At 41.0% G+C, this 16831-nt stretch overlaps 1 protein-coding gene across 26 annotated transcripts in view; it reads right to left on the bottom strand.

Annotated features, from left to right (window-relative positions):
• The window catches only part of Supt3h (suppressor of Ty 3 homolog (S. cerevisiae)), a 441758-nt gene that overhangs the window by 59985 nt on the left and 364942 nt on the right, over positions 1-16831 (bottom strand). For 23 of the 26 annotated variants that reach the window (XR_001235061.1, XM_013516875.1, XM_013516883.1 and 20 more), the window contains one exon: positions 5311-5396. The exons of 2 other annotated variants lie outside the window; for them this stretch is intronic. Coding sequence is in view for 23 of the 24 variants with exons in the window: in XM_013516875.1 (XP_013372329.1) it covers positions 5311-5396 (86 nt within the window). In the remaining variant the exon portion in view is untranslated. Of the gene's footprint in view, positions 1-5260; positions 5397-16831 lie in introns of those variants that run through there. One more of the 26 variants, XM_005389836.2, reaches the window with a different exon arrangement.

Raw genomic sequence — 16831 nt, forward strand, 5'->3', positions numbered from 1 at the left:
TGTCACCATAGGCCACAGGCTCCACTTTGGTCTCTCATCTCAAGGATCACTGGCAAATTGGCCTCCGAGGCATCGACAGTGGTGGTTTCTTGTCTGCTTCCCTGGTTCTGCTGATTTACTGGACTTTGAACCTCGACTTCTTTTTAGGGTATGGATGCAAGCTATAAAACTGCTTGACTGGCTTATAGTTAGCTCCCAACTCCGTGACACAGTACCCAACACTTGGGTCTTTTGCATTTAGCCCCTCCACCTTAGTGTCTTCCTGCAGGATTAGGAAAATGGAAAGTTGACACCAGTGCTGATCTTGTTTATGCTGCTGTGCTAAGCAGGAAACTGAAGCCATCTGGCCCGCTTGTCTCCTTCCAGGTAGAACCTATGGAGTGTGGCAAGCCAGTCCTCTGGCAGTAGCTGCTGCTTGGAACTACCTGATGAATGGCACACATAGGTCAGCGAGGCGAGGCAGGAGGTGGCCAGTGCCCTGGCAAGCAGTGTACCCTTTCTGAAGTGAGAAGTAGCAGGAAATCAAAACCATCAGAAAGAAAGCTGTGGTGCTGTAGGCGGTTTGGCATTTTAAAGGACATAAATCAGAAATGATTTGTCCTAGCTGGGTGGTTGCACACACCTGTATTTCTAGTGGGTCAGGAGGATTGCAAGTTTGAGGTTAGTGTGAGCAACTTAGCTTAGCAAGATCCTGTTTCAAAAAATAAAGAAGGGCAGGGGCTATTGCTCAGTGTGAAGGCCCTAGGTTCGGTTCTCAGCATTGCAAAAAAAAAAAAAAAAAGACTTGTCCCAAAGAACAAAGGGCTGATTTAAAGAACTACTGACTAGAATGAGAGATTATCATTTGTAATTTAAATTGTGCTTGGCAACTTTCTTTCCATCTATTGATCTTAATACATCACTCCCCACCTCCCCCAACCCCCAGGGCTAGGAGAAACTACTGTAACCTAATTAAGAGCAAACACTTAAGCACTGCCAGATGTACTTTCGTATCTGCCACTGCAAACACATGTAAATGGGATGGGGGTGATCTTTAAACGTGGATAAGTAACATAAAAACATAGATGGTAGCCTGTGTCATTAGTCTTCTACAGGAATCTGGTCTTCAGAAAAGAGAGGCTTGTATACATGGGACTTTGAGGAAGCCTTCCTCACAGTTGTGTAGTGGCTTTTAGTATGCTCTTTGCTCATACACATTTACCTTAATGTTTAAGACATTAAAGAGGAATTGGCAGTGTTTCTGTATAATTCTGTTTTGTATGACACATCGAATAGTATTAGAGAAGGAATAGTAAGGTAAAATAAAATGTTCTTGTAATCGAGTTTTTTGGTACTGAGAAGTGCTCCTAGATTCAGCATTAGGAAGCAATTCTCTTTAATAAGTTACTAGAAATCTTGAGTGCAGTCCATGCTGTGCAACTGGGATCAGAGTGCTAGGTGCAGGCGCCGGCTCCACTGTGGGCAGCTCTGCAGAGAATGGTTAATCCGCCATTGCTCGGTTTCCTTTTTGCCTGCAAGCAGCAGGAGGATAACAGTGTGCATCTCACACAGGAGCTGTGAGCATTCAGAGAGATGAACCACACAAAGTGTGGGGCACACAGTGGCTGTGCTGTAATTATTATGTCAAAGTTAATACATCATTCTTTTTGGTAGCAGCAAGTGTTACCTTGGTACTGTATAAGGAAAGCTACGCTTTGGTCATCTTCATTCTCGGTTTTTCCTACATTTTTTTCTGTTTTTACTTTCCTTTGGGAAAAAAATGAGAACAGTGGTGGTGATGACCAGAAAAGGGGACCAAGAATATAATGCTCTGTACAGATTTACAGTGGTTTCTAACATCTAGTTATGTGGGTTTCTTGTGCCTTTGTCAGAACTGATTGTTTTAAAATATGTTTTCAGTTGCCAAAATTTCCATGATTTATGATAGCTTGAATATTTGGTATTTGGTTCCAGAAAACAAGTAAGTCTTTTCAAGTGCCACAGCATCACTTGTACTACTCAGAATATTTGAAACCTACTTTAGAGATACAGCTTTTTAATATTTCAGTTTTCAAAGGCATCTGGTCTTTATTTAACCATCACATTTACATCCAGTTCCTGCAGGCATGGTTTTGTTGTTCAAGCTTGGCTTGATGCCCTCTGAGGAAAGCCTCTGCTTTAATAAACATAAAGTAACTCCACTAAAACTGCTGGAGTCCCCTGATCCTCCGTAGTGCCACCACTGTACAACAGCACAAAAAAATTTCAGCTTGAGTTTTAAAGATATAGAAAATACAATCAGTGGCGGGGGGCATTGTTATGACATATTTGACTTATTGCCCTTAGATTATTTCGCAGAACTGTTTATATACTGTGCAATGTTCAGCTAGTACATACAGGAAGCTGGAAGTATTTTGTGAGATGTACACATGGTTGGTGGTAGAATTTAAGTGCAACCTGGGAAGGTTTTATCTAAATTTCAGTAGGGCAGATGAGAGAATATATTCTCTATAGTGTGTCTTTCTTTCTTTCTTTTCTTTTTTTTTTTTTTAAACACAAGGGATTATATGAACTGGAAAGCAATACCAGGTTTGGAAATTACAGTTTAAAATTTCATAAATTAAACCATCATTTCTAGACAACTAAACTTGTTTTCTTTCAGACCAAGAATCATCAGTTGTATCTATTTGTCTTCTGTGTGGTAAAAGCATTAAATGTAGGTTATTTCATTAAAAAGAAAAATAATAAATGAAGATTTCTCCCCAGATACAGGTATTATAGACCATTTTAAAAATATTTCATTTTGGATAGTTTTCAGATTAAAAAAAACAAAACTCTTGCTACTAAAATTGGAACATCATTTTTTAATCTCAACTGTTACAATATATGAAGGCAACAAAATTAATGACATAACCTCTAAATGGCACATTTCATAATTAACACTTCCAAATTTAGGTGAAGGCAGAAATATTTTTATTTCCTTCACCCCTAGTCTAAGTAGCAATGTATGTTTCTCCAAGGAGAAGTTATTTGTTGGCTCATTTTCACATTTGATCTCTAAATCGTGAGGGATAAAACACAGAAATCAGTTTTGTGTATTCATACCTGATTTAGAGTCAAGCCTGATGTGCAGAAGAACACAGTTCATTTAATTAATACAGTCTCTCAGAAGATGACTTCACTATGTATCATTTTTGCTTTACCATGTCTGCATAATTAGTCATTTTTTATTAATTAGTGTGATAAAAATGCTATAAAACTCCAGCATGCCTTGGTAATATTCTTATACAAATCTAGTATGGTGGAGTGTAAGAGACTGAAATTGAGAAGCCATGGATTCTTGAGAATTTGGGGGATTTGAGGAGAGTTGACTTTCCTCTTTAGGCCCTGTATTTTTTCATCTATGAAATGAGTGACTGTTTCCAATGCTAAGATCATCTTCTATTTTAACTATGATTCTACATGATATTTTAGTCTTGAGAATTTATTGAAGTCACATTTTCTGAAACTTTCTTTCTGTAAATTTTATTTTTACACTCATTGCTTAGTGAAATTTTAGTTCACTTCAGATTTAGTCTTGTGGAAAGGGAAGAGAAAGAACTTAAGTGTGGAAAAGAAAGAAAAATAGTATCGAGCAATTATGGGGACAGCTAGGCTGGTTCAGGACAGACATAAATGACCTTTTTAAATTCTAAATTCAGCTTTCTGGCTTATGATGAAAAGTGAAAGGTTACTATATGAACTTACTGGGCAAAAGCAGGTTTTATAAATAATTACCTGTCAGACTGTTCAGGATAGACAAACATACACCAGACCAGCAAAAACACAGACCTGTCATATTTCTGAGAAATGTACATTGAGTCTTCCTTCTCTGGGACTATAAGGAGATCAGGTAGAATAAAATGAAGGGAAAAAACTAAACCCTATATTTTTTGCCTTGTGGATACTTTAAAAAATATAATGTGGGAGAGAAAGAATTTCAATGTGGAAAAATTACCCCTGAAAATTTTATATGTTCTATAAGCATGGCAGATCAAAACCAAATACAGTGTATGCTGTTGTTTTAAAAGTTGGGACGTTTACTGCAGGCTTACAATTTTCATGATTAGGGGTGCCAAGGAAAATAAGAATGATGATAAAAAGTTTAATCATCCACTTCAGCAAGCGCAGATAGAACATCAAAATTCTTTGGATATTTTTGATATTATATATGTGTTTTTGTTTCTGACATGTAGATTTTTTTCCCCACAAGGTTCAACAAAACAGTTTAACAGATGCAAGTGAATAACGTAGCACAATCCTATTGATGCTCAATGATTTGGTCACAAAGAAACCTTCATGCTTCTCATTTCTGCTTTTATGAATTCCTTATAAAGGCTTTCTTTGAGTACAAAAACCATGATTGTGGAAAGGGAAGAGAAAGAACTTAAGTGTGGAAAAGAAAGAAAAATAGTATTGAGCAATTATATAAATTATATAAAACTTCGAGAATTAATTAACTTCCTTCTTTCCAATTCATGTTTAATTAGGAATTGTACAACTATACCTGCTATATTTTGGTTTGTTCTCAGGAGTTACAATTCCTCATTTGCTATGGAGAATATAGATGTTGGAGAGAGAGCAGCTGCTCTCATCAAGTGCTTCCCTTCACTGGCTGGTGAAGGGAAAGGGCAAGTCCCTCTTCCCCCTTTTCATTATTCTCACTGCTGCTAAAAGGCATGGAGTGAGTGGGAAGGTAGGTATGGGTAGAGCATGCAGGAAGGAGTCTTATATGAGGAGAAACACAAAGGAGTCTTATACGAGGAGAAAAACATGATTGGCAGGAAGTTGGGAAAAAGGCAAGTGGGGTGATGGGAAGAAGGGCGGGGACTGGTGGCCCATGAAGTTAAGTTAGATCTTTGATTAGTAAAAGTTTATAAAATGAATTATGTCTACATTTATTTTAGGGACAACTATTCAACACATGTTGGGATGTAAAGGTGGTGGTATAGTGTAGTCAGAGAAGATTGTCCTTTTTAATTTTGTCTTCTTTGACCCCAACCTGAATTATAAAATATATCAAATAAAATTCGAGACTAAACACCGAGGGGGGGGTACTTAAGATATGTGAGCTGAGGGAAACAAATCCATGCCAAGTTAAGATCCGCATTCTTGTCCACCTACGCACTGTCCCAAACATCCTGCCATTAATTAGCTAAATAGTCCATCTAGTAAATAAGACTAAATGCTGAGGGGGCTGGAAAAGAGCAGGAGTCACATCAAACCAGTCCACTCCCTAGGATGTGAAGAAGGTGAACTTTTATCTTGTACAGGAGGGGGAAAAGAAATCACCTCAGTGTAACACTGCCTTTCCTGTTGTTGCAGACACAGTTGCATTAGCAGGCTAGAAAAGTCATCCCATTCCTGCGGTAGGCACTCTGTCAAAGAAAAAGAAATCTGCAGTGAATTATCACATCAAGTCAAACAAGGAAAGGAGGCAAAAAGCAAACTGAGCTCTCTTTCTCATTTGTAGACTCCTGGCTACAATCTAATAGGGTGCTTAATATGAATAGTTCTGGTGGGAAAGTTATAGCAACCATTCTATTAAAAGTCAGTGTGGTTGACAAGTGGTTAGTGATTTTATTTTTGGGATGTGGGAGATAGGCAAAATAAGACATCCAATTTTGTTAATTGATTGGTTAAGCCAAAGAGACATTGTGTTGAATCTGTTGTCTTTTATAAACATGTGTTCTGTGTTCAGCATGCTCCAGAATCACTTCTAAGTATCTAATAGTCTATAAATTACTGACTCATAGATTTTCCAGTCCTAATTTATAGTCTCAACAGACAGAGCCCTTTCCTCTCTAAAATATGATTTCAAAGGAATTCTGCACATTATGGACAGTAAGGAAAATTAAGCTGACTCATAATTTGATATACATACATGTGCATGTTGGCATACATATGGCCATGTATGTGGGATAAACTTTCTCAAAATTGATACTAATTGTAAAAATACAATATATCACAGTTAATAACATAGAAACTGCATGCTATTGCTTGTGAGAGAGATTTGACATTTCGGAATTAGACCTGGGCAACACAGGGTTTATTACTTACCCTGAATCTTATTTTGCTCTAAAATAGAGCAGAACTAAAATCCAGTATTTAGGATAAAATTCCCCTTTCAGAGGCATACTTTGCATTATTTCAACTCATTACAGTCCATTCAGAGTTTTGAGAATCCTCAATGAATTTTGCTATAATCCATCTTCAGGAAAATGGAGAAAGTTATAAAATCTCATTAACCTCCTGTTCTGCCCCCGTAATTCTGAGCTGTTCTGGAGTTTTTGCACTTTCAACTCAACAAATTTATTGTCAGTGGCTATTTTTATTTAATAAAGAGTATTCAGTGACAGACAGCTGAATAAAGGTAGCATGCACAACTCTGCCATAGAGAAGAACCAGGGTAACAAAGGAAAAATGATTTGGAGAAGAGTTACAAGGGAAGAATTCTGGAAGTGAGCAGCAACTATCGGACACCCTATGCAGCAGGGCAAGTAAGAAAGGAAAGCTAGAGAAAAGGACAAAGCAAATTGTGGCTTCAGCCCTGGCAGGGGATATATATCCCCTACGGGGAAAAAGCAGGCAGCACAGTACCAGCAGTCTTAACCACATGAGACGACATGGTTCTCACAAGGCTTAAATCCAGTTGGGGTGTAGAAGAACTTTTGTGTTCAAACTGTTTCAAAACCCAAATATGTCAATAGTCTGCAGTTTTTCTTCTGCTTCTGTATAAACAGGTTTGTACCAGAGGAACAAGCTGTACCTGGCCTGTTTTTGTTTCCAGTTTGTTCCCATATTTGTAAAGTTGGACTCACCCAAAAAACCCCTGCCTGATAAGTGGTATAAAAGTAACTTCCTACACTAGCTTGGGGGCTCAGACAGGAGTAAGCAGCTCCTCTGAGCCTGCTTGCATAATAAAGCTTGGTTCCCTCCACTTCTCCGAGTGCTGCTTGGTTTCTTTGCCTCCAGTAAACCTAAAATTGCTGTAATATTTTTTCCCTGACTGGGAAACCAACTGAGCTGGCCCCTTGAGCCACCTTCTCAGAGTTGTGGGGAGCACCTGCCTGGTCCCCTCCTCAGAGAACAAGGTAATGTACCTCTTGCACAATTGGTGAGACCTTCCAGGGAGGACAGGCCTGGCAGGTGCTCAGACTCTCTGACTAGACTTGGTGGAGAAATGGACTGGTTCCCTGTTGGGACTTCTAGACAAGGTAAGGCCCCCAGGTGCCCATCCCCACAAATAGGAGAGGAGACTGATCCCCTCTCAAGGTCTCATACTAGAGACTCCAGTCAGGGACTTCAATAAGTGGGGATGAATGTTATGACTTCTGAGTGATTGTGTAAGTGAATGTGCATATATCTGTGCTGCATGATGCAAGCTACAGAGTCTAAGTGGGCTCTACCCTATGTTTCCATGTGAGTGTCATACAGCATAATGGTGATTTGACCAGGCCTGGGTTTATATGGGTACACTGTTGCTACTGTTATTGCTGATAGTACCACTTTATCCAAAAGTGACATAACTGTTCTAAACAGCTGCTCTTCCTGGTATTCCAAGACTGAGATTGACTAAGGGTCACACAAAATACTGTAGTACAGTGCCAAAGAACCAGGAGCTGGGACAAACAGGCAGCAACTTCTCATCCCCAACAAATTGAAGAAGTAGGATCTTGCAACAGACTCAAAACCCAAAAACTAGTTACATCTGGAAGATAACCTCAGAGAAGTAGTCATTTCCTGAGGGTCCTAAATACTAGCAATAAAGCAACCAACCACAGGCAATTTGCAGGTATCACCCTACGAATTAAACAAGAAAAGAAAATGAGAAGACATTTAAACAAGATGCAACCCCAGACATCCAGTTCACCAAAGGCAAACCCGGGGGCAATGAGATGGGACAGTCCAAAAGCCAACCACCTGACCGCTCTGAAGTGGTAACAACAAAGCAATTGAATGAGGCTCTAGAAAAAAATCAAATCAGAAATAATTTCTCAGATAACTGTAGAGATGATGTTCACAATGAAAACTGTGCTTAGTGACTATACTGCAGATAACAGATAAAAACACAGAGGAGCTTAAGAAAATTATGGAAGCAATAAGTGCTCAGCATAGGAAAGAAATGGAATCCATAAGGGGGATTCAAGGAGATAACTAGGAGAACAAAAATTCCATTGAAAGAGTCTGCAGATTAAGCCAGTGTGAGGACAGGATCTCAGATATAGAAGACAGGCTTGTGGTTAGTAATTATGAAAAGAAAGATTTCTTAAAAATAGCAAAGGATTATGAGAAATCAATCCAGCAGATGCCAGATGAGGCAAAGAGGAATAACATAAGATTGATTGGAGTCAATGAAAAAGCACGAGATAGCACAAATGATACAACACTGTTCACAGATGACACGGCAGAAAACTTCCCTGGTAAGGAAAAAGAATTTGACATACAGATAAGTGAGGCATATAAAACACCAATTAGCCACAATTAAAAAAAAAAAAACTACAGCCAGGCCTATCATAGTCAAGATTCCACAAATTCAACACAAGAATAGAATCTTAAAAGCTGTTAGAGAAAAAAAACAAATCACCTCTAAGGGAAAGCCCATCAGAATCACAGCTGACTCCTCAGCACAAACCCTCAAGTCAAGAACAGCTTGGAGGGAAGTATTTCAAATTCTAAAGGGGGAAAAAAAAAAACCTTCAACCCAGATTGATGTATCTTGCAAAACTATCTTTCAAAACTGATGGTTAAATAGGATACTTCTATGACAAGGAACATCTGAGGAAATTTATGACCACCAAACTAGCATTCCAGAATGTTTCAAAGGACATGTTAAAAAGAGATAACAAGGACTACAACTCCATGAACCCTAACAGAAGGAATCCACCAGGCAAGACAAACAGGGAGGGAAAAAGCAGGATGGGGGGAGTCAACAGGAAAATCACATGACAAGGATAAGTCAGTATATATCAGTTATAACCATCAATGTTAATGGTCTCAATTCACCAATTAAACAGACTGGCAGAATGGATCAAGAAGCAAAATTACCAGATATAAGCATGCAAAACTGGTCAAAAAATTAAGAATTAACTGTTCCTTTTAATAAACCAGTAGAAATTAGTATTTTCCTTTCCTTCCTTTCTTCCTTTTCATCCTCCTTTCCCTTACTCCAGTTGTTCTTTCAAGCATTTTCTTTCCCTTTCACAAAAAAGCAAGATCCAAAAATATGCTGCATAGAAGAAACACATTTAATTAAAAAAGAACTTCATAGACTGAAAGTCAAAGGATGGAAAACAATACTCCATGTCATAGGAATCCAGAAAAAAGCAGGGGTAGCTATTCTATTTGTAGACAAAGTGAATTTCAAGCAAAGACAGATTAAGAGACAAAGGTCACTACATTCTTGAAAAGGGAATAATCCAAAAGGAGATATAACAGCCATAAATATATATGTACCCAACTATATACAACATATTAATGGGTATGAAAAATCAAATAAGCACTAATACAATTGTATTGGAGATCTCAATATCCCACTGTCACAAAAAGACAGATCAACTAGACAAAAAAATCAACAATGAAGTACTAGAACTGAACCAAACTTTAGAACATATGAACTTAGTAGATGTCTACAGAGTGTTCCACCCCACATCAGAATACACATTCTTCTCAGCTGCATGCAGGATGTTCTTCAGAATACACCACATACAAGCTCATAGAACATGCTTAAGTAAATGCAAAGGAAGTGAAATTATCCCATGCATATTATCAGACCATAGTGCAATAAAATTGGAAATGTCAAAAGAAACCACAAGAACTTCATAAACACACGGAAATTAAATAACACCCTCCTGAACAACCAGTGGGTCACAGATAAAATTAAGAAATTAGTTTCTACAATTAAATGATAACGACAATACAACATACCGGAACTTATGGGACACAATGAAAGCAGTCCTATGAGAGAAATTTATAGCCATTAATAGCAGTGTCAGGAAAGCAGAGCAAGCACAAATGAAGAACTTAACGAAGACCCTCAAATTTCTAGAAGAAGAAGAACTGGCCAAGCCAAAAGCTTGTACAAGGGAGGAAATTGTAAAGCTCAGAGCAGAAATTAACACATTGGAGACTAAGAAAACAATACAAAGAATCAATGAATTGAAGAGTTGGTTCTTTGAAAGATTAAATAAAACTGACAAACCCTTATCCAACTTTATCAAAAAAAAAAAGGAAAGAAAAGACTTAAATCCTTGTCTGTTGAGACTCTATACACAAAGTGGGGAAGCTTAGACTATGGGAGCCACAAAGAGCAAGTCAATTGTCTTAGATTAGATAGCCAAGAATTTCAAAAAGGGTTTTAATGGTGATTATGGCATAAAAATGAAACTGTCAAAACTCTGGATCCTCTGTGAAGTAGACTGGCCCTGCCTTGACATCAGCTGGCCACTGCAGGGAAGTCTAGATTCTTCCCCAATTTGAGCAGTTTGGCAAGTGGTGACTAGTGTTCTGGGCCACCAAGACCAATTCCCATATATACACTCTTGGCTTGAGACTGTGCAGATTGCCCCTTCATGGAATCACAACCATGGCGGGAGAGAGTCAGGTCTTTGGGGAGTCCAACAAAGACTCTGAGAAAAACCAATATATAAGGGTACCCCTGATGACCAGGTACTTCCTCCACCCTACTTCTCCCTACCACCATCTGTGCCACCACTGCTGACCCTTTTGTGGATAGTCCCCCCCTTGGACTCCCTGCCTCAAGTGACATCCCAAGATTCAGAGGCACATGAGGCTAAACTTCTGGGCTGCTGAGATGAGCCCCTCACTTGCTGACTGTGCTTCACACAACTACCAACTCTCCAGGTGCCCTATTCCCCTCCTGGGAATGGACTTGCTGACTAAACTTGGAGTCCAGATAACCTTCATACCTGAGGGACCTAGTAGCCTGACCCTCAGTACCTAGAAAAACCTAATTTTGTCAGTTACAGTCCCCAGAGAAGAATGGAAGTTACATACAAGTGATAGAAAAGAACTGAATCTTCCACTGCTGTTGGAGGGATACCCACAGGTATGGGCCAAAAAGGCCTCATCCAGACTGGCTAAAAATTGGGCCTCAACACCGGTGGAGTTCAAAACAGTAACAGCCCTACCAGGCTGAGACTATATGTCATACCTAGGGAAGCACAGATCAGAATCCTGGAACACATGGACAGACTGAAGGGGGCAAGGATCCTGATAGTGTCAATCACCCTGTAATAACCCCTGCTGCCAGTCAAGAAGCCCAATGGAAATAGTTACTGGCCAGTACAGGATTTCTGAGCAGGGTATAATGCCACTGTCACCCTATATCTGGTCATCCCAAGTCCCTACACATTGTTGAGCCTTCTTTTTCCTGGGGCAACCTGGTTCATCTGCTTGGATCTCAAAGATGCCTTTTTTTGCCTGGTCCCTCAAAGTTAGCTCTTATTCACTTTTGAATGTGAAGACCCCAATATGGAACAAAAATCTCAATCGACTTGAACTAGTTTCATCCAGGACTTTAAGAACTCCCCAACCCTGTTCAGGGAAGCTTTAGCTGCTGACCTGATGGAAGTGTGTTTTTGCTCCAGTATGTTGATGACCTCTTGCTGCCAAGTGAGAGTGAACAAAATCGTTGGGAAGGGACACAGATCCTTCTTCAGTTACTCCAGGACACAGCATACAAAGATGCCTGGAAAAGGGCACAAATATGTGGCCCCTCTGTCCATTATCTAGGGTTCATCATAACAAAAAGCCACTGGTTCCTGGGGCTAGAAAGAAAATGGGTATTTACTCTAGCTCAAGACCAACCAACAAGAAAAAGCTCTGAGAGTTCCTGGCAGCAGCCAGATTCTGTTGCATTTGGATTCGTCCATTTGGATACCAGGATTTTCTGGAGGGTCAAGTTCCTCTACGCGACATTTACAGGGCTAGAGTAAGTAGGGGGCCAAGAGGAAGAGGCCTTCAAAGGGGTCAAAAGGCTACTTGCTTGTGCTGCTGCATTAGGACTGCCAGATTTGAGCCAAGAGTTCAATCTCTTTGTCTTTAAGAAAGAGCCTGTGGCACTCCAGAGTCCTAACCCAAACGGTCAGGCCCTGGCAGAGGCCAGTGGCCTACCTATCCAAATAACTAGGCATTGTAGCAGCAGGATGGTCCTCACATCTCTGTGCCTTGGCAACCACAGCTGTCCTCATCAAAGAAGCTGACAAACTGACACTGGGATAAGCTATATGATTGAAGGTCCCATGCTTGGTCATGACCTTGAAAAACAACCAGGGATACAAATAGCTCTCCAATGCCAGGATAACCCAGTACCAGGGCCTGCTCTGTGAAAATCCTCAAGTTGCCCTGGAGACTATTCAGACTTTAAACCTGGCCACCTTTCTGCCAACTGAAGAGGGACCTCCAGATCATGACTCTGAAGAAGTCAGATGAGCTGTTCTCAAGGGGACTCAATCTCACAAATATTATAGAACCTAAGCCAGATATTACTCATTCTATTCACAGATGGCAGCAGCTCTGTCGAGAATGGGGAACGCCTGGCTGGTTATGCTGTCACTACAACAGACCAAGTTATAGAGGCTGGCCCACTCCATAGGGATGGTCGGCACAGAAAGCTGAATTATGGGGCCTCATTTGAGCTCTCTGATGCGACTAAGGAAGAACTGTAAACATCTATACTCCAGGTATGCCTTTGCAGTTAACTGTCCATGTACATGGGCTATATACAAAGAGGAAGGGTGGGTGTGGGGATAAAAAACGAAGAAATTTCCAACTTCTGGAGGCTATCTGAAAACTGAAAAGAATGGCTATCATACTCTGTTGGGCACACCACAAAGGACAGGATGACATAATGAGGGGAAATCAACTGGTAGATTGGGTGGCTAAAGAGGCTGAACCCAGAATGGGTCACCTAAACCATCAGGAGACCCCAAACTGCTGTTGACCTATGACTGGCCTAAGGAACCACCACAGTACACTCCAGAAGAAAATCAATGGCTCAAAATGGAGGAGCTCACAAAGCCCCAGGAATGTGGTGGTGCCTACCAGATCAGAGGCCTTTTATTTCTCAAGGAATGGCCTACTCATTCATTCAATACCATGGCCTCACCCACTTGGGAAAAAACCGCACTAGAGACGCTTCTAGGTCGATACTACAATGTCCCCTGGCTGTCATCTCTCTGCACCACAGTGGCTAATTGATGTCAGACCTGTGCCCAAAACAATCCCCTCCAACACCCTTGGCCTGCTCTAGGAATTTAACACACTAGAACCTTACCCTTTGAGGGCTTATAGGTAGATTTCACGCAAAGTAGATCATGCCACAGGTAAGTACCTGCTGGTCCTTGTCTGCACCTTCTTCTCAGGTGGGATAGAAGCCATACCTATGTGAATGGAAAAAGCACAAGGTTCTGCTGTGGGAGGTCATCCCTCAATATGGACTGACCCTCAGCATTGGAAGTGACAATAGACCAGCCTTTGTTGCAGGGATTACTCAGACTCTCACGGAACTTCTCATGATGGAATCTTCATATGGTTTACAGACCACAAAGTTCAGGGAAAGTAGAGAGCTTGAATCATACCCTGAAGACCACTTTCTGTCAGGAGACTCACCTGTCCTGGATTGATAAGCTGTCCCTAGCCCTGCTACATGTCTGTTGCACACCAGAACCCTCAGGCTACTCTCCTTATGAATAATGTTTGGGAGACCCCACCCCCCCATCAGAACCTTCAGAGATGTCAGACAGCTAGGGGACACCAGCCTGGCTGCTGTGACAGGCACTAGGAAGGGTATTTTTTCATACTGACAAGACTGTCCTAGAGAGATTACAATCTCCTGAGATAGTTTGGCACACCCATTTCTGCAGGGAGGTTCAGTCTGAGTCAAAGACCAGAAAAAAGAACCCCTTTAGCTTGTATGGATAGGGCCTCACACTGTGGTACTAGATACACCATTCAAAGCTGAAAGAAGTTTATCTTGAGGGCTCTTCAGCCATCTGGACTGCTCATATTGACCAACAATCTTCCCCCGTAAGACCTGACTCCAAAGGGAATTACCAGGACACAGCATGACCTGAAGGACAGTAGTCCTGCTCTAGTCACACCAGAGGCTGACTAGTCTTATGTATAGTGGAAGCCTGAGGACTCTGTTCACAGGAGACCCCAGCTGCCCTATATAAGACACTGTACTGATATCAATGCACTGTCACCCTTGGTACCTCTTCGTCCTTGGACTCGGTGACTATTCTCTTTGCCACAGGCCTTGAAGAGGCAGCTGTGAGGGAGTGGTCTGTAAGTGAAAGGTGCATCATAGCTTTGATGTTAAATTTTATGGGACACTGTCTACTGTTACAGGCAGTGCAACAACAGATACCCAGCCCCTCCTCCAACAGGGCTCCAGATTTTTTTATGGATCATAGAACCCCTGAATTACCACTGACCAATGGCCACCCTTTGTGACTGGGACCCTGTCCTAAGAAGAGTGCCTCTTGCTACACAGTCTTAACCAATTTCAGGAATGGCTCCTACTAGATACAAAAAGTTTCTTCCTTTATTGGGAAAATAAAACTCAGGATGCCACCCAGGTTAAGCACTAGGAACAGGCACATGCCCTTGACTGGGACCACACTGGTTGTAACAGTTGGGGTCTGAAAGGATAAGGCAAAGACTTTAACCTTGTCCAGATACACAGTCAGTTTTGCCTGAGTACCCCAGGTGTGTTTTGGCTCTGTGACACTTCTGCCTACATCTACCTCCCTGCTAATTGGGCCAGGACATTCTATGAAATGCCAGAACAGAAAATCAAAATGATCATAAGGAAACTCAGTGAGATGCAAAAAGTACAGGTAACAATATAAAGACATGAGAAAAACAATTTAGGATATGATAGGAACATTCACTGACGAGACAGAAATCATAAACAATCAACAATCTTGGAAATAAAAACTTCAGTGAAATAAAAAAATATAATACAATAAAAAGCTTGAAATAATACAATAAGGAATGAGAATAAACAGAGTAATTTCTTAATTTGAGAATCTTCTGAATTAAAATAATTTTTAAAAATGAAGGACTACAAGACTTATGGGGGGTACCATTAAGCAAACAAGGCGAAGAGGAAAGATCATTAAAACTAGTTTAATGTGACAGTAGCCAAAACTTCCTGTATTTTCAAGAGACATGGAAATTCAGTATAAAAAACTTTAAGGACCCTAACTAGATTCAATGGATCTTCATCAAGGCATATTACAGTCAAAATATTGAAAGTGTATAAGAGCCCTCCCCCCTCAAAGCAAGAGAAAAATATCAAGTCACATGCAAGGGGATGCCTATTAGAATTATAGCAGATGTCTTACAAGCCAGAAGAGAATGGGGTGACATATTCCAGAGAAAACAAAACCCCAAAACAACCATGCCAATCCCTATGCAGTAAAACTATTCTTCAAAAATGGGGAAATACAGCTTTGAAAACAAACTAGGGGAATTCATTACTAAGAGATAAGCCCTACAAGATATACTTAAGGAGAGTACTACACTGGAAACAAGAATAGTAACTACCATTCTAAAAACCCATGACTATGGACTTCTGCCAAACTCCTGATTTTCTGAGGCTAAGACAGGATTATCCTAATACCAAAACCAGACAAAGATAACAATGAAATTAGACCTACATATTAGAAGACAAAGATGCAGAAATTCTCAGTAAAGAACTAGCAAACTGAATTTAACACACATCAAAAGGACCATACACTGTGATCAAATGGGATTCCTTCTAGGATGGTTCAGCCTACACAAATCAATAAGCATGATGATATAACATCAACAGAATGAACGACAAAATTCATATAAGAAGTTTAAGCTCAGGTTGGGAAGGACATAATATATATCTCAGGCTGATAAAATCCACTATGAAAATATAAACATAATGTCAACATCATATTAAATGGGGAAAATCTGAAAGCTTTTTCTCTAAAATCAGGAACACAAGGATGGCCACTGTTACCACTCCTGAAACTTTAGCCAGAACAGTCATGCAAGAGAAATAAAGAAAAGGTATACATAGAGGAAAGGAAGAAGTCAGACTATCCTTATATGAAGATGACATGATCCTTTACATAGACAACCCAAAGAATTCCATGAACAGATTCCTAGAACTAAAACAAATTCAGTAAGGTATCAGGATACAAAATCAGCCCACAGAGCAAATAGCTTTCCCATACACCAACAGTGAACCTACTGAGAAAGAAATTAGGAAAACAGAGTGCTCCAGGAGCTGCTGGACCTGTGGGTTCGAGTCTGTGCTTGGCCCACACCACCACGGTTCCCAGCTGAAACGCGTGGAGAGAGCCAGGTATTTCCCATCTACTCCCTGAGGGCAGAGTAGGTGAACCAGGACCCCACTGCCATTACAGACTGAGTCTCTGCCCTCCCTGTACCTGCAGCAGAGAGGAGGTCCTCACTCAGAAGACCCAGGGACTTCTCTGGCTGGGGGCGGGGTGTGCAGACTCTCTCAGCCCTGTGTGCCTTGCGCCGAGAGAGCGAGTGCTTTGGAGGCTGCTGGACCCGCGGTTCGAGTCTGTGTTTGGCCCACACCGCCACGGTTCCCAGCTGAAATGCGCAGAGAGAGCCAGGTATTTCCCATTTACTTCCTGAGGGCAAAGTGGGGGAACCAGGACCCCACCGCCATTACAAACTGAGTCTCTGCCCTCCCTGCACCCACGGCAGAGAGAAGGTCCTCACTCAGAAGCCCTAGGGACTTCTCTGGCTGGGGGTGGGGCGTGTAGACTCTCCCAGC

The sequence above is a fragment of the Chinchilla lanigera genome, unplaced genomic scaffold (genome assembly GCF_000276665.1).
Source record: "Chinchilla lanigera isolate Chin_1 unplaced genomic scaffold, ChiLan1.0 scaffold00036, whole genome shotgun sequence".
In the NCBI taxonomy this organism is placed as follows: Eukaryota; Metazoa; Chordata; class Mammalia; order Rodentia; family Chinchillidae; genus Chinchilla; species Chinchilla lanigera.